Source organism: Mangifera indica, chromosome 1 (assembly GCF_011075055.1).
Source record: "Mangifera indica cultivar Alphonso chromosome 1, CATAS_Mindica_2.1, whole genome shotgun sequence".
NCBI classification, from domain to species: Eukaryota; Viridiplantae; Streptophyta; class Magnoliopsida; order Sapindales; family Anacardiaceae; genus Mangifera; species Mangifera indica.
In genome coordinates this window covers 18,619,667-18,636,602 of record NC_058137.1, presented here as the reverse complement: position 1 = coordinate 18,636,602, position 16,936 = coordinate 18,619,667, and the positions used below count along the sequence as shown (strand labels likewise).

Below are 16,936 nucleotides of genomic sequence, written 5' to 3'. Positions count from 1 at the left end.
CATCATTTGAAAAAGGCCAAAAAGCTTTGTTCTCCCGTAAGGATTGGTAAAATCTTAAAGGGAAAAGGACTATTTCCCACCCAAGTTTTAGCCCAATCTCAAAAGTATATCCACGCTCAATGAAAAACTCAAACACTTATCTAAAGTTTAATATGTTAAGACCCACCTACATATTTTCTGTTTGGGTTAAGAGGTAAATTTGTTATTTTATCAATAATGTTAAATAATTAAAATTTTATCTCATTTTTCCTCTTTTAATTCGAAAAACTAACATTTATCCCCTGAATTAAGTTTTAAAAAATTCACTTTTCCCCCTTGAAATGCAACCACTTTCTCTGCTGATGACCGATCGACGGTGGAGAAGTTTTCGTCCAGATCTTTTGATGACCATCGTCTAGATCTTTGGACGACGATTGTCCAGATCTTTGGATGACCAAGCGTCTTCCATTTTGGACTACGAAGAGTCGTCTATTTTGACGATGCTTCGTCGTCTCATCCATTATGGACGACAAGCGTCGTCCTCATTGGACGATGAACGTCCTCCAAAGAATAGATGACATTCCGTCGTCTAGTGAAGGTCGACGAGTGTCGTCTAGATCTGTACAACGCTTGTCACTCTCCTTCCAGCCACGTCGTCATCAGTGGCTAGAGAGAAAATGAACAAAAAATTAGGGATTTGGGGGGTTGAAAGTCACTTTTCAAAGTTCATATAAAAGAGTAAAATTTAATTTTTAAAATCGGAGGGAGAAAATGTGATAAAATTATATAACTTGAATATAAACAGTAAAATGATATTTTTACCCCTATATTTAATAGAAAACTTAACGACGGTTTAGAGATATGTGAGTGTTTGAGTTTTTCATTAGACATGAATATACTTTTGAGATTGAGCTAAAATTTGGGTAGAAAATACTCATTTTCCCAATCTTAAATTTATATATGTTAATTTTTAAAATTTTAAATATTTATTATTCTATTAAAATTAAAATTAAAAATATTTTAAAAATTAAAAATTTATTATATTTTTTATTTAATTTAAAAAGCTCATAATTTTTTTTATCTTCGTCAATAAAGACAACTAAATAAGAGATTGATAGAGAGAATGTAGCTAGAGATGATGAAGTTTGTATTCCAGTGACAAGAAAAAACTCTAAAAGAAAATAATCACTTTACAAGTTTTAAGTAAAAAAAAATATTAAATTTTCAAATTAAAAAAAAAATATATGACAAATTTTAAATTTTTTTAATATTTTTAACTAAACGATATTTTTATCTTTAATCTTAACATTAAATTGTTAAGACTTGTCCAAAACTTGGGATGGGATTGGAATAAGTCTTCCGGCCTTCGAAAAATGAAAATCTGAAACATCTGAAAGAGATAAAAATTAAAATGATATTGTAAATAAGGGTATTTTGGTCTATCCAGATTTTTGAGGCAGTAAAGGTTTGAGGAGCAATTGTGGTGTGTTGTTGGAGAGAAGAAGGATGCAATACCATTGCTCATGCCAGGCACTTCCCAAACCCATAAATGCTAATTCCAAGCTACCCACTCATTTGAATCGCCATGATGGTTGCGGTGGAGTTGCTAAATTTCATTTGCCTTCTCATGTTAATTCCATTACCAGCACTTCTAACCCATTTATCAAGCACTGCGTCAAGCTCCGCCATAGCTCATCTTATCGCCACTCTCGTTCTTCCGCTCTTGTTGTGGGTACTACTCCCATTAGGTTGCCTCCTGTTCTCCCTTCATTTCATTCTCATTCTTACTTTAGTTTGTTTTCTTCTGTATTTGTTCACTTTTATTATCACTCCTTTCCATAATGTTAAAGAATTCGATTTTTTTTTTTTTTTGAAGTTCTTTTTTCTAATTGATATCGTTAACATGTTAGCTATTGTTGGTGATTTTAATTCTTGTTATTCCTGGAAGATTTTTACTAATCTAAGGAATTTTTTGCTTTAAGATTGGAGTCAATAATGTTATTGGTGTTAGCAGCAATCTGCTCTAAAGTTTAGAAATACTTGGAAATGAATTACCTTTATTGTCAAAGTTTAAGCTTTAGTTAATGCTACTATAAATATGTTGTTACTTACCCTCTACAGGAGTACACAACTTAGCTTTGAGAGGTGTCATCTGGCAATAAATCTGCTTGAAAAAGTTTAACAGAAAGTACTGGTTGAAACTGTTGCAATATATCATAGCAGGCTTTCCTTTTCTGTTGATATAAACCAATGTTGACATGGTGAAATGGGTAGTCCAACTCCTTTGTGGTTGAAAAAATCATGATATACCTTCTCCACTAATTGGAGTATAAAGAAGCATCAATTAGAAAGTAGTGGTAGTCAATCTTCTTAGATGATTGCTATATGCCGAACAGATTGTAAGCATTAATTCAATAGCCTTTATACCGATGGTTAGGTTGAGTGTTTCAGAACTCTGGTTCCAACCAAGAGGTCAAGAGTTTAGTCCTCTGGACTTCCTTCTTAGTATATAATTGTATATAACTTGCACCTTGTCTTCTAATGTTGTAGCGATTGGAAGTAGCTCAATTTAGAACTCAGTGAGCTTGTGGGGTTTGCAGTATGCTTTTTCAACTTGTTCATTATTTAAAGCCATGTCAGGTTTAGTGATTTTACAATTACATAATAATCTCTGGTATGTTTATCTTGTCCAGTTCAAAATATAGACTTATGCTTTTTGAAATCAGGAACCTGATTAAACCAACAGCGTTGGTTTAGTGTGACATGTTTATGACTATGCTTCATATACAGGGAAATATACAAATATGAAAAGTCATTGGAAGATAAAACTGTCACAATGGATTATTTACTATTGCTTGATAAAGTGGGAATTCCTGAAGGACTAGATGATATTCCTTCCCGTACTGTGCGTGTTAGCTCTGTGGTGATGAAAAAACTTTCTGGAGTACAATCATCAGAATCTATTGAAGCAGTTGCCATAATGAAACTTCCAACAAGCTTTTTCAGTATAGATGGCAATCAAAAAGAGGCAGACTGTCAGAGTTGGTTCCCATCTACACACAGAATTCTAGTCCTTGATGGGATTCAGGCAACTCTCACACTTATGTTGACATTTCATATATTGCACTTCTGTTGATTGATTTATTGCTCCATTTAATGTGTACCTCTAGGCATTGTTATTGTAGTGTCTTAGGATACTCGTAAACAGCCGATCATGGAGTTGGTCCAGTTCTCTGGTACTGACCACACTGAATATCTACTTATTAATATAATAGTTAAGGAAATTATACCAAAAGAATTTATGGAGTAATTTCAAGTCAAAAATTTTCTTAGGTTTCCCAATGCATATTGTAAACTTTGCTCTGGGATTGTTATAACCTTGTGATGCAACAATTGCTTAAACTCATATGATGATATATCTGTCATTGTTTCATTGTTCTGGTTGATGGACATATACGGACATGGGAAAATTGCAAATGTTGAATTTGTTAATTGACTCATATTGTTGCAAGATGATATCAGTTCATATATGAAGAAATAACATGATGGTTTCACCTGAATCTTGATACAATAAAATATGAAGTTGATTCAATATTTAGCCTTTAGTTCATATTTCCAGGCATTTGATGTCAGGAAAGGGCATTCACGTCACTAACATGTGAGAGTGTTTCCCTGCAGGACCCAGGTAACCTAGGGACATTGCTCAGATCAGCTATGGCCTTTAAATGGGTGAGAAAATAGTTGTGGATCTCTAATTGTCTTTATTCCTTTCTTCCTTTAATCTCCTCTACCTTTTATTATAATGTATTTTGATTATTCATATGTTTGGACATGCTATGCTGATTCTCATCCTATATGGCTGAACTAGACATCTAAATGTGAAGTATGCATTTGCACTTATACCTAACTCTCACTGTCTTTGTTCTTCACATCTAATGTCAATTCATTCCTTACTGAAATTTGGATCAACAATTTTATAACAAAATTGCCTGTGATTTCCATCTTCAATGCATTTGCACTCACAATGCTCACCTATTCATTGATTATCACTGATTCATTACTGGACCAAAGAGAACTCTGACTTTAAGGGTATTATCTAACAGGGTGGTGTTTTCCTGCTTCCTGGCTGTTGTGATCCATTCAATGAGAAAGCTCTCCGAGCTAGCCGTGGAGCCTGCTTTCAGCTTCCCATAGTTTCTGGCTGTTGGTATCATCTTGAATCGCTGAAAGATATGTTTCAAATGAAGTTACTAGCTGGACATCCGGAGAGCAATGATGAACTTAGACCAGTGGAACAACTGTCCCAAGAATTTGTGGACTCTTTAGCTGATGTTCCAGTATGCTTGGTTTTGGGTAGTGAAGGAAATGGCCTTTCAGACAAATCTCAGCGGGTATGTGAACTTGTGAGTATACCAATGCCTGGAGAATTTGAGTCTCTGAATGTTTCAGTGGCTGGTGGAATTTTCCTGTATATGTTACAACCGAAGAATCAAAGATTTATCTAATCGTTTACTTGATTCTAATTGATCTATAATTGTCTTTAGATTGAAGAGGGTTTTTGTCAATGCATGTGGGAAGTGGGATGATTTGAGCAGACAATCTGAAAACCATCAGTTTTATGAAAATTAACTTCTGCCATCTAACTTGGACAGAAGATTGTTTGCTGCTTCCTACATATGGCAGGGTTAAGTATGTATGGATCCTAATTTCGAAGTCGCGCTTGCAGAATAAGTGACGGGAGTATTGGAATTCTTTAAAAAAAAGAATGAATGATTTAATGTACACATATATTCAATTTAAAACATATGAAACTATGAATTAACTCTTAAAAATAGACTTAGTCATTTCATATCATATCAATTTAGGATTTCGATAAGTGATTTTTAAGTTTAACTTGATTTGAATTAGAACTGTATTAAAATTTTTTAATTGTAATTCAAATTTTTTAATATTTGGGTTAACTTAGTACAACACAAATTGATTTAAAATTGTATATTGTTTTTACTCTTTTCAGTGTTTTTAACATTTTAATTTTTTAATTTAATTATATCCCCAATTTTCTAATTTTATTTATATATTGTTTTTTAGTTTTAAAAAAAATAATTTATTTAATTATATATTGCTTTATAAATAATAGGATTCAAATTCGCAGTCCCACACCCACTCCTGGTTTCAGAAATCACAATAATCAAATATAATAAATAAAATATACAAGAAAAGAATAACCCAACGCAACAGAACACAACGCAACACACTGTCACTCACACAGATCCAATCCCACCTCTCAAAACTCTTTCGTTCCACCGAAATCCGCGTCGAATTCCGGGCATGAGTGCCAACAAGCCACCGCAGTTATCGCCGCCGTCGCACACTCTATGCTCCCTCCGGACTTCGCTCCTTTCTTTAGCCATTTTGACTCTTCTTTCCTTCACTTATCTTTCTCTCAAATCCTTACATTCCCCTCCTTCTATGTCTTCTCTGAACACTTCCTCTATTCCTCTCTTCGTCAGTCAGCACGACTCTCTCTTCCACCCCAATGTTTTCCACTCTCCCAATATCTTCCATCTTAATTACTTGGAGATGGAGCAGAAATTCAAGATCTATATCTACCCTGATGGTGATCCCAACACCTTTTATCAGACCCCCAGGAAATTGACCGGTAAATATGCCAGTGAAGGCTATTTCTTTCAGAATATTCGAGAAAGTTCTTTCTTAACTCCTGATCCCGATCAAGCCCATTTGTTCTTCATCCCCATTTCCTGCCATAAAATGCGCGGCAAGGTACTTAAAAACCATTGCTTTGTTGCTATGATCTTTTATTGCTGTTTTGTGTTGCTACTCGTACTATTTACAAATTAGGTTCTCCATTGGTAGTTTATTAGTTTGAACTCTGGTATTACATTATAGTGTTTCTAGAATGAAAATTTATTATTATTATTATTATTATTTTTGCTAAGAAGAATGAAATTTGATATTGAGTGAAGCTAAATTTACAAAATGTTTTGTATCCCAACTGAACATGCCGTATTATCATTAATATCGTCTAACTATCATGTTACTGATTTACTGGTATGACATTTTGTGTTCGTTAGTTACATCTTAAGGTGCTAGTTTGATATTTTAGTAGTTTGAACTGCAATTCTACTTGTTTGATGTGATTTTGGGATTTGCTTCTTAGTATTGTCTGAAATTCTTTGTTTTTTTTTTTTTTTTTCATGTGTGTGAGAAATTATGAAGATGATGGTTGAGTGACTGATTTGATCATGTGCAGGGAACATCTTATGAGAATATGACAATAATCGTTAAGGACTATGTGGACAGTTTGATAAGCAAGTATCCTTATTGGAATCGTACACTGGGTGCTGATCACTTCTTTGTAACTTGTCATGATGTGGGTGTAAGGGCGACTGAGGGGGTTCCTTTTCTTGTTAAGAATGCGATTCGAGTTGTGTGTTCTCCTAGTTATGATGTTTCCTTCATTCCACACAAAGATGTTGCTCTACCACAAGTCCTGCAGCCATTTGCTCTTCCCCGAGGAGGAAACGATATAGAAAATAGGTTATATTTGCTTTTCCTTATTAACCTATTTTTTGCTTTCAAGTTAGCTGCACTTATGTTTTTAGTTTATATATTTGTAGTCATATGGCCTTTTCAACTTGACATTAATTTGATTGACTGTGTCTGGGTAAAGTTTGGAAGATTGTTGCTTCATCGTTGAAAATGGAAGCTGTGTTCTTGGAAGTAAAACTACAGCTTATGCAATCTTGCAAACTTTACTATTCAGTGTACCAGAATAGAATATGTGAAATATTGATTTGAATAATTTTTGTATATATTGATAGTGAATAGGATATATCTATATATACTGTTACAATAAACTATAATTGGAAGTACAATAAACTAATTTCCTATTTTATAGATTCTAATCCTAATATAACTTTGATTCAAATCCTAATATGGTTTGTACAACTCATATACAACTCAATAGAATGCTAGGGGGACAAAGGATTTGTTTGACTCCATTATAGTCTTGTATGTAATTGAGAACGATACGCTGCTAAGTTTTTATTCCAAGTAATGTTGTATTTAATTAAAAACGGTAGATGAGTGATGGAATTTCATAACAATATGATAGTATTAAATTAATGCCGCATCAATTAGTATACAAACATTATAAATGTTGTATAATACAAATTAAAATTTATGTGTTGGAACTGCAATATATGAAACAGAAATTATATGTAGGAATTAAAATTATAAATTTTGGAATAGATTATTTTGAGAAGAAAGTATGGGTTTTTTCATTATAAACTATATGCACAGTGGTTGATGTTGTGATGTCATTCAAGGTTTAACTACTAAATTAAACTTCATTTACAGGAAAACTCTTGGTTTTTGGGCCGGTCATCGAAACTCTAAAATTAGAGTTATCTTGGCTCATGTATGGGAGAATGACACAGAACTTTACATTTTAAACAACAGAATAAATAGGGCTACTGAACAACCTCTTGCATATCAGAAGAGGTTTTACAAAACTAAATTCTGTATATGTCCTGGTGGCTCCCAGGTCAACAGTGCTCGTATAGCTGACTCGATCCATTATGGATGTGTTCCTGGTGAGTTTTTAAATTCTCTCAATTTAGTGTGAGTGCTTATAAGTTTCTTTTTTGTTTTCTTTTTTTTTTTTTGTTTGTTTGCCTACTTTGTTGGTTGCTTTGTGGAATATGTGGCTTATGAAGCCATACACTTGTTGAAAAGTTATGCTATTTTATGCTTTCCTTTTCTCATGTCCCAAACATGAACTGATAGTTTTACATAACATTTGAATGTGTCTTCCAATCAGTAAACCTCAGGGAATAGCTTAGGCATAAATTAATCTTTGTAAAGAATATTGAAACTAGAGCACAGATGGAAGGCCCTTGTTAATTATTCCAAGGAGGCTTTAGAGTGCAATATTTACAGTACAGTGGAGAAAGCTGTTCTCCCAATCCCCTGGGTGATGATGAAGTTGTAAATAATTCATCTGATGTGTAACACAAGGTGCAGTTCTTTTTGATTAATAGCTTTTCAAACTAGTATCGAATAGCAATGATTATGAATGGATCTAATTGTAGTCTTGGTTGTTATATAATTTCTTGGACCTATTTAATTTGTGCCCTGAATTAGGCATTCCTTCTAATATAAATATTTTTGTTAGAAATCTTCAAGTTTTGGAGTTAGACTTAACTTGTGGTTTTTAGGCTTCAACACTGAATGTTTGGAGTACATTCAAATAAGTACATTACAACTTCCATTATCTTCTTAAAAACCATACTAAACTTGTTGGAATTAGCAGAATAATGACTTAGAATTTTAAAAAAATTGAATAATGATTAATGAATGTTTGAACAAATGAATACAACATATTTGAATTTTAAATGACTCTGATGAGCACCTGGGTGTTTTGGTTTACTGATACAGAACCTCCTCAGCCTTCACAATTACCCTGCTTTCTCTCTTCCACCTGACACCTCACTTCCATGATATTCCACCTACTCTATGTTTTTCAGCCAAACGCAATCACACGAAGAACACAGGAGTAATTGGAAATGAAAATCAAATGTTATAGCCAAATGAACCAATCTCAGTACACTGAAGTCCACTTACAACTAATCAGAAGTTCACTAAGATAGTCATGTAATTACAGGATTCAATATAACAGTCCTACACCTCCAAATTCTATGGTTGCTTGGCATTCTAGAGGCCAACACTCTTTTCCAGTCTTCTCCCTACTTTGTGCAAATTCTCAGCTACCTTCTCTTGTCCTTTACTCCACTTTTATGCTTCATAACAACCAAGTCTCCGGATGGATTGCCAGGTACCCTCTCCTCGTTTTGTGGTCCTGGATCCTGTGTAAATGCCATTTGTTTTCCCCTTTCCTGCCACTTGTATTTTGTTAGGAGTTTATAATAATTATAAGAATAATAATAATAACAATAGATATTAGTCAATATAAATTATTAATAGAAACTCCTAACAGCTGCCAATCATCTCTGTTCATCAATGGCAGAAAAAGTAGTCTGATATCATATGCTACAACAATTAATGACTTGAGACAAAACCAGCTTTTCATCCAAGGACTTTTACATGAATCTAATGAATAAAACAAACAAGAGAAAATAAAAAGAAAATGGACTTCTAGTCCAACTATTAGTCATTGTATCATGTGAACTAAAGCATCAACAAAGAATCCATCCACCAAATTCAGTGCAATAAGAAAAGAATAAGATGAAAAGAGGTATGAATTGATTAGGCAAGGTGTGAGTTAGATGTCATAAATCAGGTGAGGGCTTTTTGATACAATATCTGTATTTAGCTTTTAGATTTAGAGGTGTTAGAATTCTTTATCTCCTGCAAAAATAAAGAATCAAAGGAAGGGGAATATGATAGGAACCTAGCTTAATTATTATTAATATTGAAAGAAAATAGTGTTGGCAACAAGAGGTGCTAACTCTTCTCAAAGGCCGTAGCCTCCCAATCAACCAAAATTGTCCAAATTACCCAAATAACAATATTCTTCTCTCCCCTTTTCACAATCTTGGCTCCTTTTTATATATAGTCATACCTACCACATATGTTTCAGAACTCCCCAATCTAATAAATATTATCCTATATAAATATTATTCTAATTTTATAATATCCTAATCTTCAAATTCAAATCTCAATTAATATTTTATCATTTAATACCCTAACTAATATACCCTTATTATTATTATTATCAATATAAGTAATACTATATACACAAATAATGAACATCAACTTGTGCACAAATGATGATATATTTTTATGTGATTGAATGTTGTTTTATTTGTAATTCAAAATCACCCAATCACATGATGATATGTCATCGTTTGTACTCATTATTTGTATATATAGTTTTATGGAATCAATATTAATTATTATTATCATTATTTATTATTATATTTAACTCCTAATATTACCTGCCCTTTGAAAACCACCTTGTCCTTGAGGTGGGGGAATTGGAAATTTTTTTTATTTTGTTTTTTATTTTGTTTTGTTACACACTTATTTTGATATCTTTTTTTTTTTTTACATTTCTTCCTACCAAATTTGAAAAAAATTATCTCATTTTGTCATTAGTTTAGTTGTTATTAGTGGTCGGAAAAGTCAACTCCATGTTATTTGTTATTGGCAAAACACCACTATGGCATGGTTCGTTTTAATCATTGTTCCATATGCCTCAAATCTCAACATCGCAAATTTTTTCTTGCTAGATTTAACATCATCCACCAACGAGAATGTACTAAGAACTCTAAATCCAGTCTTGATCACGTAATCTTCTTCATCAGTTATCTCTCTTTTTGTGACTCCCCCAAATAATGACAATGGTAGTTGAACCTCGATCTTTTCGTATTCTTCTTCAATCACCGTCCTTTTCACGACTTCTTTTGTAGATGATGATAATGGTGGCGATAGACGCAGTTCTTTCAAACACCCTTTAATTTCCTTAATTCCATTGGCCAAACGATCCAAACTCGTGTGTATGGTGTACAACTTATTCATCACCATCCTTATACTCTTCTCTAGATCTAACGTGCTTTGATTCCAATTTGATAGGAACTTATCTCAAATATTGGTAATATTGAAAGAAAATTGTGTTGGTAACAAGAGATGTCAAGTTCTCTTAAAGGTCGTAGTCTCTCATTGAACCATAGGTTATCTAAATTACCTATATAACAATATTCTTCTTTCACCTTTTTATATAGTCATACCTACCACACATGTTTTATAACTCCCCAATCTAATAAATATTATTTTAATTAAATAATATCCTAATGAAATATTATCTTATATAAATATTATTCTAATAAAAAAAATCACAATCTTCAAATTCAAATCCCAATTATTATCTTATTATCCTTATTCAGTATGATCCTTATTATTATCATAATCAATATTAATTATTGTTATTATTATTATTAACTCCTAGCATTAATATTATTATAATAATTAACATTGATTATGATGATAATTAGGATAATATTTATTATGATATTAACTGATAAGATAATAATTGAGATTTGAATTTTAAGATTAAGTTATTTTTTAATTAGGATAATTTTTATATAGGTGAAATAATTGAGATTGAGGAGTTATAAAATATGTATCGTAGGCATGAAATTGGACTAAGGCATTATGAAAAATGTATGGTAGGTATGCAGTATATAAAGGGGTTTTAGGATTGTAAAAAACATTGAAGAATATTGATACTTGAGTATTTTGAGTAGTTTGTGGTTGATTGGGAAGTTACTACCTTTAGGGAGAAGTTGACACTTCTTGTTGTTAGCAATATTTTCTTTTAATATAAATAATATTTGTTTCGTCACTAACAAATTGGTATAAGAGTATGTTAGATCTTGACATGATCAAGAAGAGTATGGAGAATAAAGGTATTGACTTGAAGAAGATTATAAAGATGGTGATGGATAAGTTGGACACTATAGACACCAGTTTGGATTGGTTGACTAATAAATTTAAGGAAATGAAAGAATGTTCGAAGGAATTGAAGGAGTTGTGTCTATCGCCACCATTGTCATTGTCTATGAAAGAAGACGTGAAAAGATAAATAATTGAGGAAAAGGACAAAGAGATCAAAGCCTAACCACCACCGCTGTTATTTGAGGAAGTTGTAAAAAGAGAGATGAGTCAGGATGAAGACGACAAGATCAAGCTTGGATCTGAAGTTCTTGGTACATTCTTGGCAGTGAATGATGCTAAATTTGGCGAGAAAGTGATTGTGGGGATGAAATTTGAGGTATATGTGATGGTGCATAGGACAAACAATGTTAAAGTAGTGTTTCTGACATTAGCGAACAACATAGAGTGGACTTTTTCAACCATTGGTAGCAACTAGACTAATGACAAAATGTGGGAATTTTTCAAATTAGGTTGGAAGAAATTAAAAAAAAAAAAAAACCAAAGACTTGTCAATTTCCTTACCTTGAGGGCAAGATGGTTTTCAAGGGATGGGTAATATTAGAAGTTTATAATAATAAAAAAAATATATTTATAATGATAATAATTAAGATATTATTGATTATGATATTAATAGATAAGAGAATAATTGAGATTTGAATTTAAAGATTATGATCCTATTTAATTAGGATAATATTTATAAAAAATGTTAATTAATTAAGATATTATTTAATTAAGATAATATTTCTATAAGTGAAATTATTGGGATTGAGCAGTTATGAAATATGTATGGTAGGCATGAAATTGGATTGGGCTATTATGAAAAATGTATTGTGAGTATGAGCAATATATAAAGGGCTGTTAGGATTGTAAAAAACAGAGTAGAATATTAATATGAGCAATACTATGCATACCACTTTGAGTATATAAATAAGAATACACTTATATGTGTTATTATATGATTAGGTATCATTTTATTATTAATTTAAAATCATTCAATCATATAATGACACATATGAAATATATACTTATTTGTGTATTCAAAATGAGTATACATATTTTTATTGAATTGATATTTGGGTACTTTGGGAAGCCTTTGATTAATTGGGAGGCTATGGCCTTTGGGGACCTCTTGTTGTAAGCATTGTTTTCTTTTAATATCAATGATATTTGTTAGGTCCCTAAGAAGCCCTTCTCTTTTTTCTTTACCAAAATCAATGTGATTCTGGAAGATATAGGGCTAACTTTTTTTATTTGTGATGCCTAAATATCTCGTACCAATACTAACGAATCCACAATTAACAATTCTAAAAGAGTGAGGCTATATGCGCCCTCACTATGTGTACTCACTTTTAAGCTTAGTTAGTACATATGTGTATTATTTGCGTTTTCGTATTATTTGTGTATTAAATACGTTCAAAAGAATTTTTGAACCTAAAATGTATTAAGTGCTTATTTTACATCATTTCCGTATTAAAAGTGAATTATACGTTGTATTTTATGTTTGTCATATTTTTTGAAATTTTAGCTAAATATAAAGTACAAAATTGCCCCTTCTATTTTTAATTATTTGCAAAAATGTCACTGCCATTTAAAAAAACCCAACAACATTTATTTTTTAATTTCCAACTTTAATGTTACGTTTTCCTCTCTTGTGGCCTGTATAAAGATTTACTTTGATTTGAAGTCTGAAATTTAAGCTGATTAATTTATTTGCTTTTTTTAACTGACTAGTACGTTCTTTATTGTCTAAAATTTTTTTATTATGTATTATATTATATTAGGTTTAGTAGTTAATTAAATATTTTACATTTGAATTACTATATTAATTTTCAATAAGAGATTTATGAAAAGTATTAAAATTATTATAATATTGTTGTATTTTTAAAAATGTATTATTGACGATTTTTTGCATTAAATCCGTCTATACACGTTCCGTACTTTTCCCATATGAAAATTTTAGCGGTGTTTTTTTACAAACGTATTTTTCATTATTCGTCGTATTATACTTGTATAATTTGCGTATCATTTTTTTCCTATTCCCATATTTATTAACTAAACTTTTAAGTACACGCATGATTGAATATTATTTATCATTAATTAAAAATCACGTAATCATATAATAATATATTATCTATGTACTTATTTGTGTACACAAAAGGGTGTAAGCATCCTAGCTCAGAAAGTTAAAGACTAGCTAGCCACAAAATCAAGTAGCTTTCCATTAGAGGTGAAGGTCATTCACCATACAGAAAGAATTCAGACGAACAAAAGCCTACTAGAGGCCCAGTCATAATAACATAAACCATGTAGCTATAACATTGAAGCTTCCCAATTATTATAAGAAGTAAAAATGATTCTGTTTTAAACTTTGAGGAGATGGAAACCCAAAACTTCACTTTATATCCCACAGTAAGGAAACATTTTCTCCACTAACATCTTCAAAAGTTTCTATTATTTCTTTCCATCCACAGAACCCAGAAAATTGCAACCAAGAGATATTAACTGCAACACCTTTTTAATGACTCATAGTTAGCAAGACAAAAATAACATAATCATCACATATAACCTCACCTAATAAAATACAAGTAAAATGATAAATTAAGTCATTACTTTTATACCTTAATATAGTTTTCAATCCGATGATGGTACACTGTTTAGTGTAGCCTCTTAGAAGTTAATGGAAGTTGTCTTTGTAAGTTTGTTTCTTAGTTTTTCTTTTTTGGGTGCTAATTGATAATATCCTAATTCTTTGCTGCACTACCACTCTGAATGTCCAAGTTGTTTAAGTAGGCGCAGGAATTTTGGTTGGGGGAAACACAAAATATTGGCAAGCAGTGTATGATTAAATTGGTCTTACTAATGAACTGATATTGTTATAAAAATAATTTAAGATTCTCTGTGTGGTTATCTTACTTCAAGGTCTTGATTCTTGATTGGATGCTATTTTCACATTTAGTTTTGTTTGCTGTGATTATATCCATCTAATAAACTTTTTTTTTTTTTTCGCCAGTAATATTATCAAACTATTATGACCTGCCATTCAATGACATTCTGGATTGGCGAAAATTTGCTGTTATAGTTAAAGAAAGCAATGTCTACCAGCTCAAGCAAATACTGAAGAAAATATCAGATGAAGAGTTTGTTTCACTGCATAACAACCTAGTTAAGGTAGAAGCTGTTCACCGCACGTGACATAGTTAAATTTTCTTGTTATAAACTGTCATTCTATTAATTTCGAAAATCACTTCAGTTTACTTTACTTTTAGGAAATTAAAATTTTTTTTTTGGGTATCAATCAATAACAAATGCTTATTGTGTCATGTTTTCAGGTCCAGCATCACTTCCAATGGAATTCGCCTCCCAGCAAATATGATACATTCCATATGGTGATGTATGAACTATGGTTACGCCACCATGTTATCAAGTATTAATTTGTGGATATAATCCCGGTTCAATTTTGTATACGCTCAATGTTGCTTGCCAGCAACTGAAAAACAGAAGAGGTAAAATTCTTTGCTGTCAGTCTTGTATAATATTGCCTTGTAAAAGCTGTCATCTGCAATAGTTTTCTTAATATCTATGGTTGAAGATTTGCTCATTCACAGGTACATGCAATTGCATTAATATTTGGTTTGTGGGTGGGAGAATATGGAATTTGAAAATCATTCTCAAGTCTAGTTTTATTAGTCTTGTAATCATGAATCCCATCAAGTTTTGTGGTTACACATTGGCTGCAAAGCGAGACCAAGATCACATAAAACTAAAGTAGGCACTACCACTATTTCCCAACCCTTTTGTATATTTTCCTGTATTATACATACATTCCCACCTTGTTATTTTAATAAATAACACTTTTTCACTTGTTAGGTTGTGTTAATCAAATTTTAAGATGAAATTATTTATTTATAGAAGTGGAGGTTTGAAGTGATAATATTGGTATGATGCCTAACCTAGATTAACATTAAAATGATATAAATATTCTTGTACCTGTTCCATACGCAATGGCTCATCTCCCTTGACCAATCTCCTCCACACAGGAAAGCTCTGTTATTTTCTCTGGAGTCAGATTTTGTGGCCTGTAACATCTACCCCAATCACTGTCTCCCTTACGTCAAACCCCTCTCATTCAAAGTGAGCCCTGCCCCTCATGAATGCTATTTTGTGGTCAATCACCTCGGTGGTGGCTGTGGATGAGATAATGCAATCTAAGATGCTTGTCAGAGCTTAACAGATTACTGGAAGAAGAGGTTGGAAAAATGAATAAAGAGAAATATGATATAATAAAATATAATTAAGATTACAAATTAGATTAAAAAAATAACTTGAGTATCCTGTTGAAGTTAAAAGTAGGTGCCATAAAAAAATTAATGGAAGGTGGGAAAGTGTCATTTTTAAAGTTACGAACGTGGAAAAGTTGTGGAAAACAGTTGTTCTCCTGTTAAAATATTTGATTTCTCATGCTTCAAGAAAGAAAATTCAAATAAAGGACTAAGCTGATAATGTGTATTATAAGAATTAAATTGTTGCTGAGACTCTGGTAGAGCAAATAAAACTTCTTGTCCATAGATTGTGAAACAACTTCATTTTCAAACGTGGAAAACGATGCAAGAAAACATGCAAATGCTTCATAAATTCTTCTCCACGAATCTTACAAGATAAAACAGCCCTGCCCACCACAAATTTCCTTAATAATTGAAGTCTCTGTGTTAGAACGTACATGTAGCTGCCGTTTATTGGATTTGCATTTCAATGCAATTCATGGTTTTCCAAGATATCAATCTTTTAAGTTGAAAATCAACATATCAAATGGCATTCAGCCAGCATTTTCTACCATTCAAATTAAAATTTCTCTTGGTGGGTTCGGTTGCATGAAATGAAGTGAGTTTTGATCTGACAGGAACCAAATTAATGGCTGCTTTATCTGAAATAAGGTCAATTCTGATTTCATTAGAGACTAATTTTTACATAAATTCACGTTTAAGTTAAGCAAAGTGAATCATTCCAAATATAGAGATTAATTTTTCATAAATTCATGTACTCCATTATAGTTAATACTTTTTTCTTGCATGGCTAAACTTGGTATCATCAACACAAAAGAAATTAAAAGACAAGTGACTGTCAATTACATATTGCTAATCATTTCGTAATAGCTAACCCTCTTTATTAAACTTTAATTTTATATTGACGATTACATTTAAATTATTAATCTTAGTTCTTGTCAGAACTTTTCCCAGCTACCTTCGAATTAACAAATAAATATATGCTTTGATTAATGAATTAATCTTGCTCTGTCCTCTATATAACTCTTGAATCCTCTTCAAATCAACTTGAAGATGCCTTCTGAAACATAGGCACATTTATTTTCTATATATTAAGTCATTTAAAGTCAAATTTAGTCTGCTCCTTTTGGCTAATTAGTTAGAAAAAAAAAAAAAAAACATAATTTACCCAAATTGTTTACGAATTTAAGGAATGGTAA

The 16,936-nt window shown here is 31.8% G+C and overlaps 2 protein-coding genes across 4 annotated transcripts; both read left to right on the top strand.

Moving 5' to 3' along the window:
* The first annotated feature begins 1,433 nt into the window (after positions 1-1,433).
* LOC123212020 (uncharacterized tRNA/rRNA methyltransferase slr1673) lies at positions 1,434-4,654 on the top strand. Of its 2 annotated transcripts, XM_044631051.1 has the most exons (5): positions 1,434-1,727; positions 2,770-3,067; positions 3,658-3,708; positions 4,083-4,382; positions 4,524-4,654. In XM_044631051.1, the coding sequence occupies exons 1-5, from the start codon at positions 1,486-1,488 to the stop codon at positions 4,563-4,565; spliced, it is 933 nt and encodes a 310-aa protein (XP_044486986.1). In that variant the 5' UTR covers positions 1,434-1,485; the 3' UTR covers positions 4,566-4,654. The 2 variants fall into 2 exon arrangements, with proteins under 2 accessions (XP_044486986.1, XP_044486976.1); XM_044631041.1 differs by lacking the exon at positions 4,524-4,654 and having other exon boundaries at positions 4,083-4,502.
* Positions 4,655-5,168: 514 nt separating this feature from the next.
* LOC123208412 (probable glycosyltransferase At5g03795) lies at positions 5,169-15,318 on the top strand. 2 transcript variants are annotated; one of them, XR_006500791.1, is made up of 6 exons: positions 5,169-5,760; positions 6,251-6,537; positions 7,360-7,595; positions 14,468-14,625; positions 14,787-14,960; positions 15,063-15,318. XR_006500791.1 is itself a non-coding variant. In XM_044625911.1 (5 exons), exons 1-5 carry the CDS (start codon positions 5,308-5,310, stop codon positions 14,886-14,888), a joined length of 1,236 nt encoding a protein of 411 aa, XP_044481846.1. In that variant the 5' UTR covers positions 5,169-5,307; the 3' UTR covers positions 14,889-15,055. The 2 variants fall into 2 exon arrangements, 1 of the variants encoding a protein (XP_044481846.1); XM_044625911.1 differs by lacking the exon at positions 15,063-15,318 and having other exon boundaries at positions 14,787-15,055.
* The last annotated feature ends 1,618 nt before the right edge of the window (positions 15,319-16,936 follow it).

Bases quoted from the DNA above. Each gene is read 5' to 3' on its own strand.
- LOC123212020 (XM_044631041.1), top strand. From the start codon at position 1,486: ATGCAATACCATTGCTCATGCCAGGCACTTCCCAAACCCATAAATGCT. The intron at 1,728-2,769 runs GTTGCCTCCTGT...CTTCATATACAG, and splicing joins GTGGGTACTACTCCCATTAG to GGAAATATACAAATATGAAA. The intron at 3,068-3,657 runs GCAACTCTCACA...GTTTCCCTGCAG, and splicing joins TAGTCCTTGATGGGATTCAG to GACCCAGGTAACCTAGGGAC.
- LOC123208412 (XM_044625911.1), top strand. From the start codon at position 5,308: ATGAGTGCCAACAAGCCACCGCAGTTATCGCCGCCGTCGCACACTCTA. The intron at 7,596-14,467 runs GTGAGTTTTTAA...TTTTTTCGCCAG, and splicing joins CCATTATGGATGTGTTCCTG to TAATATTATCAAACTATTAT. The intron at 14,626-14,786 runs GTAGAAGCTGTT...TCATGTTTTCAG, and splicing joins TGCATAACAACCTAGTTAAG to GTCCAGCATCACTTCCAATG.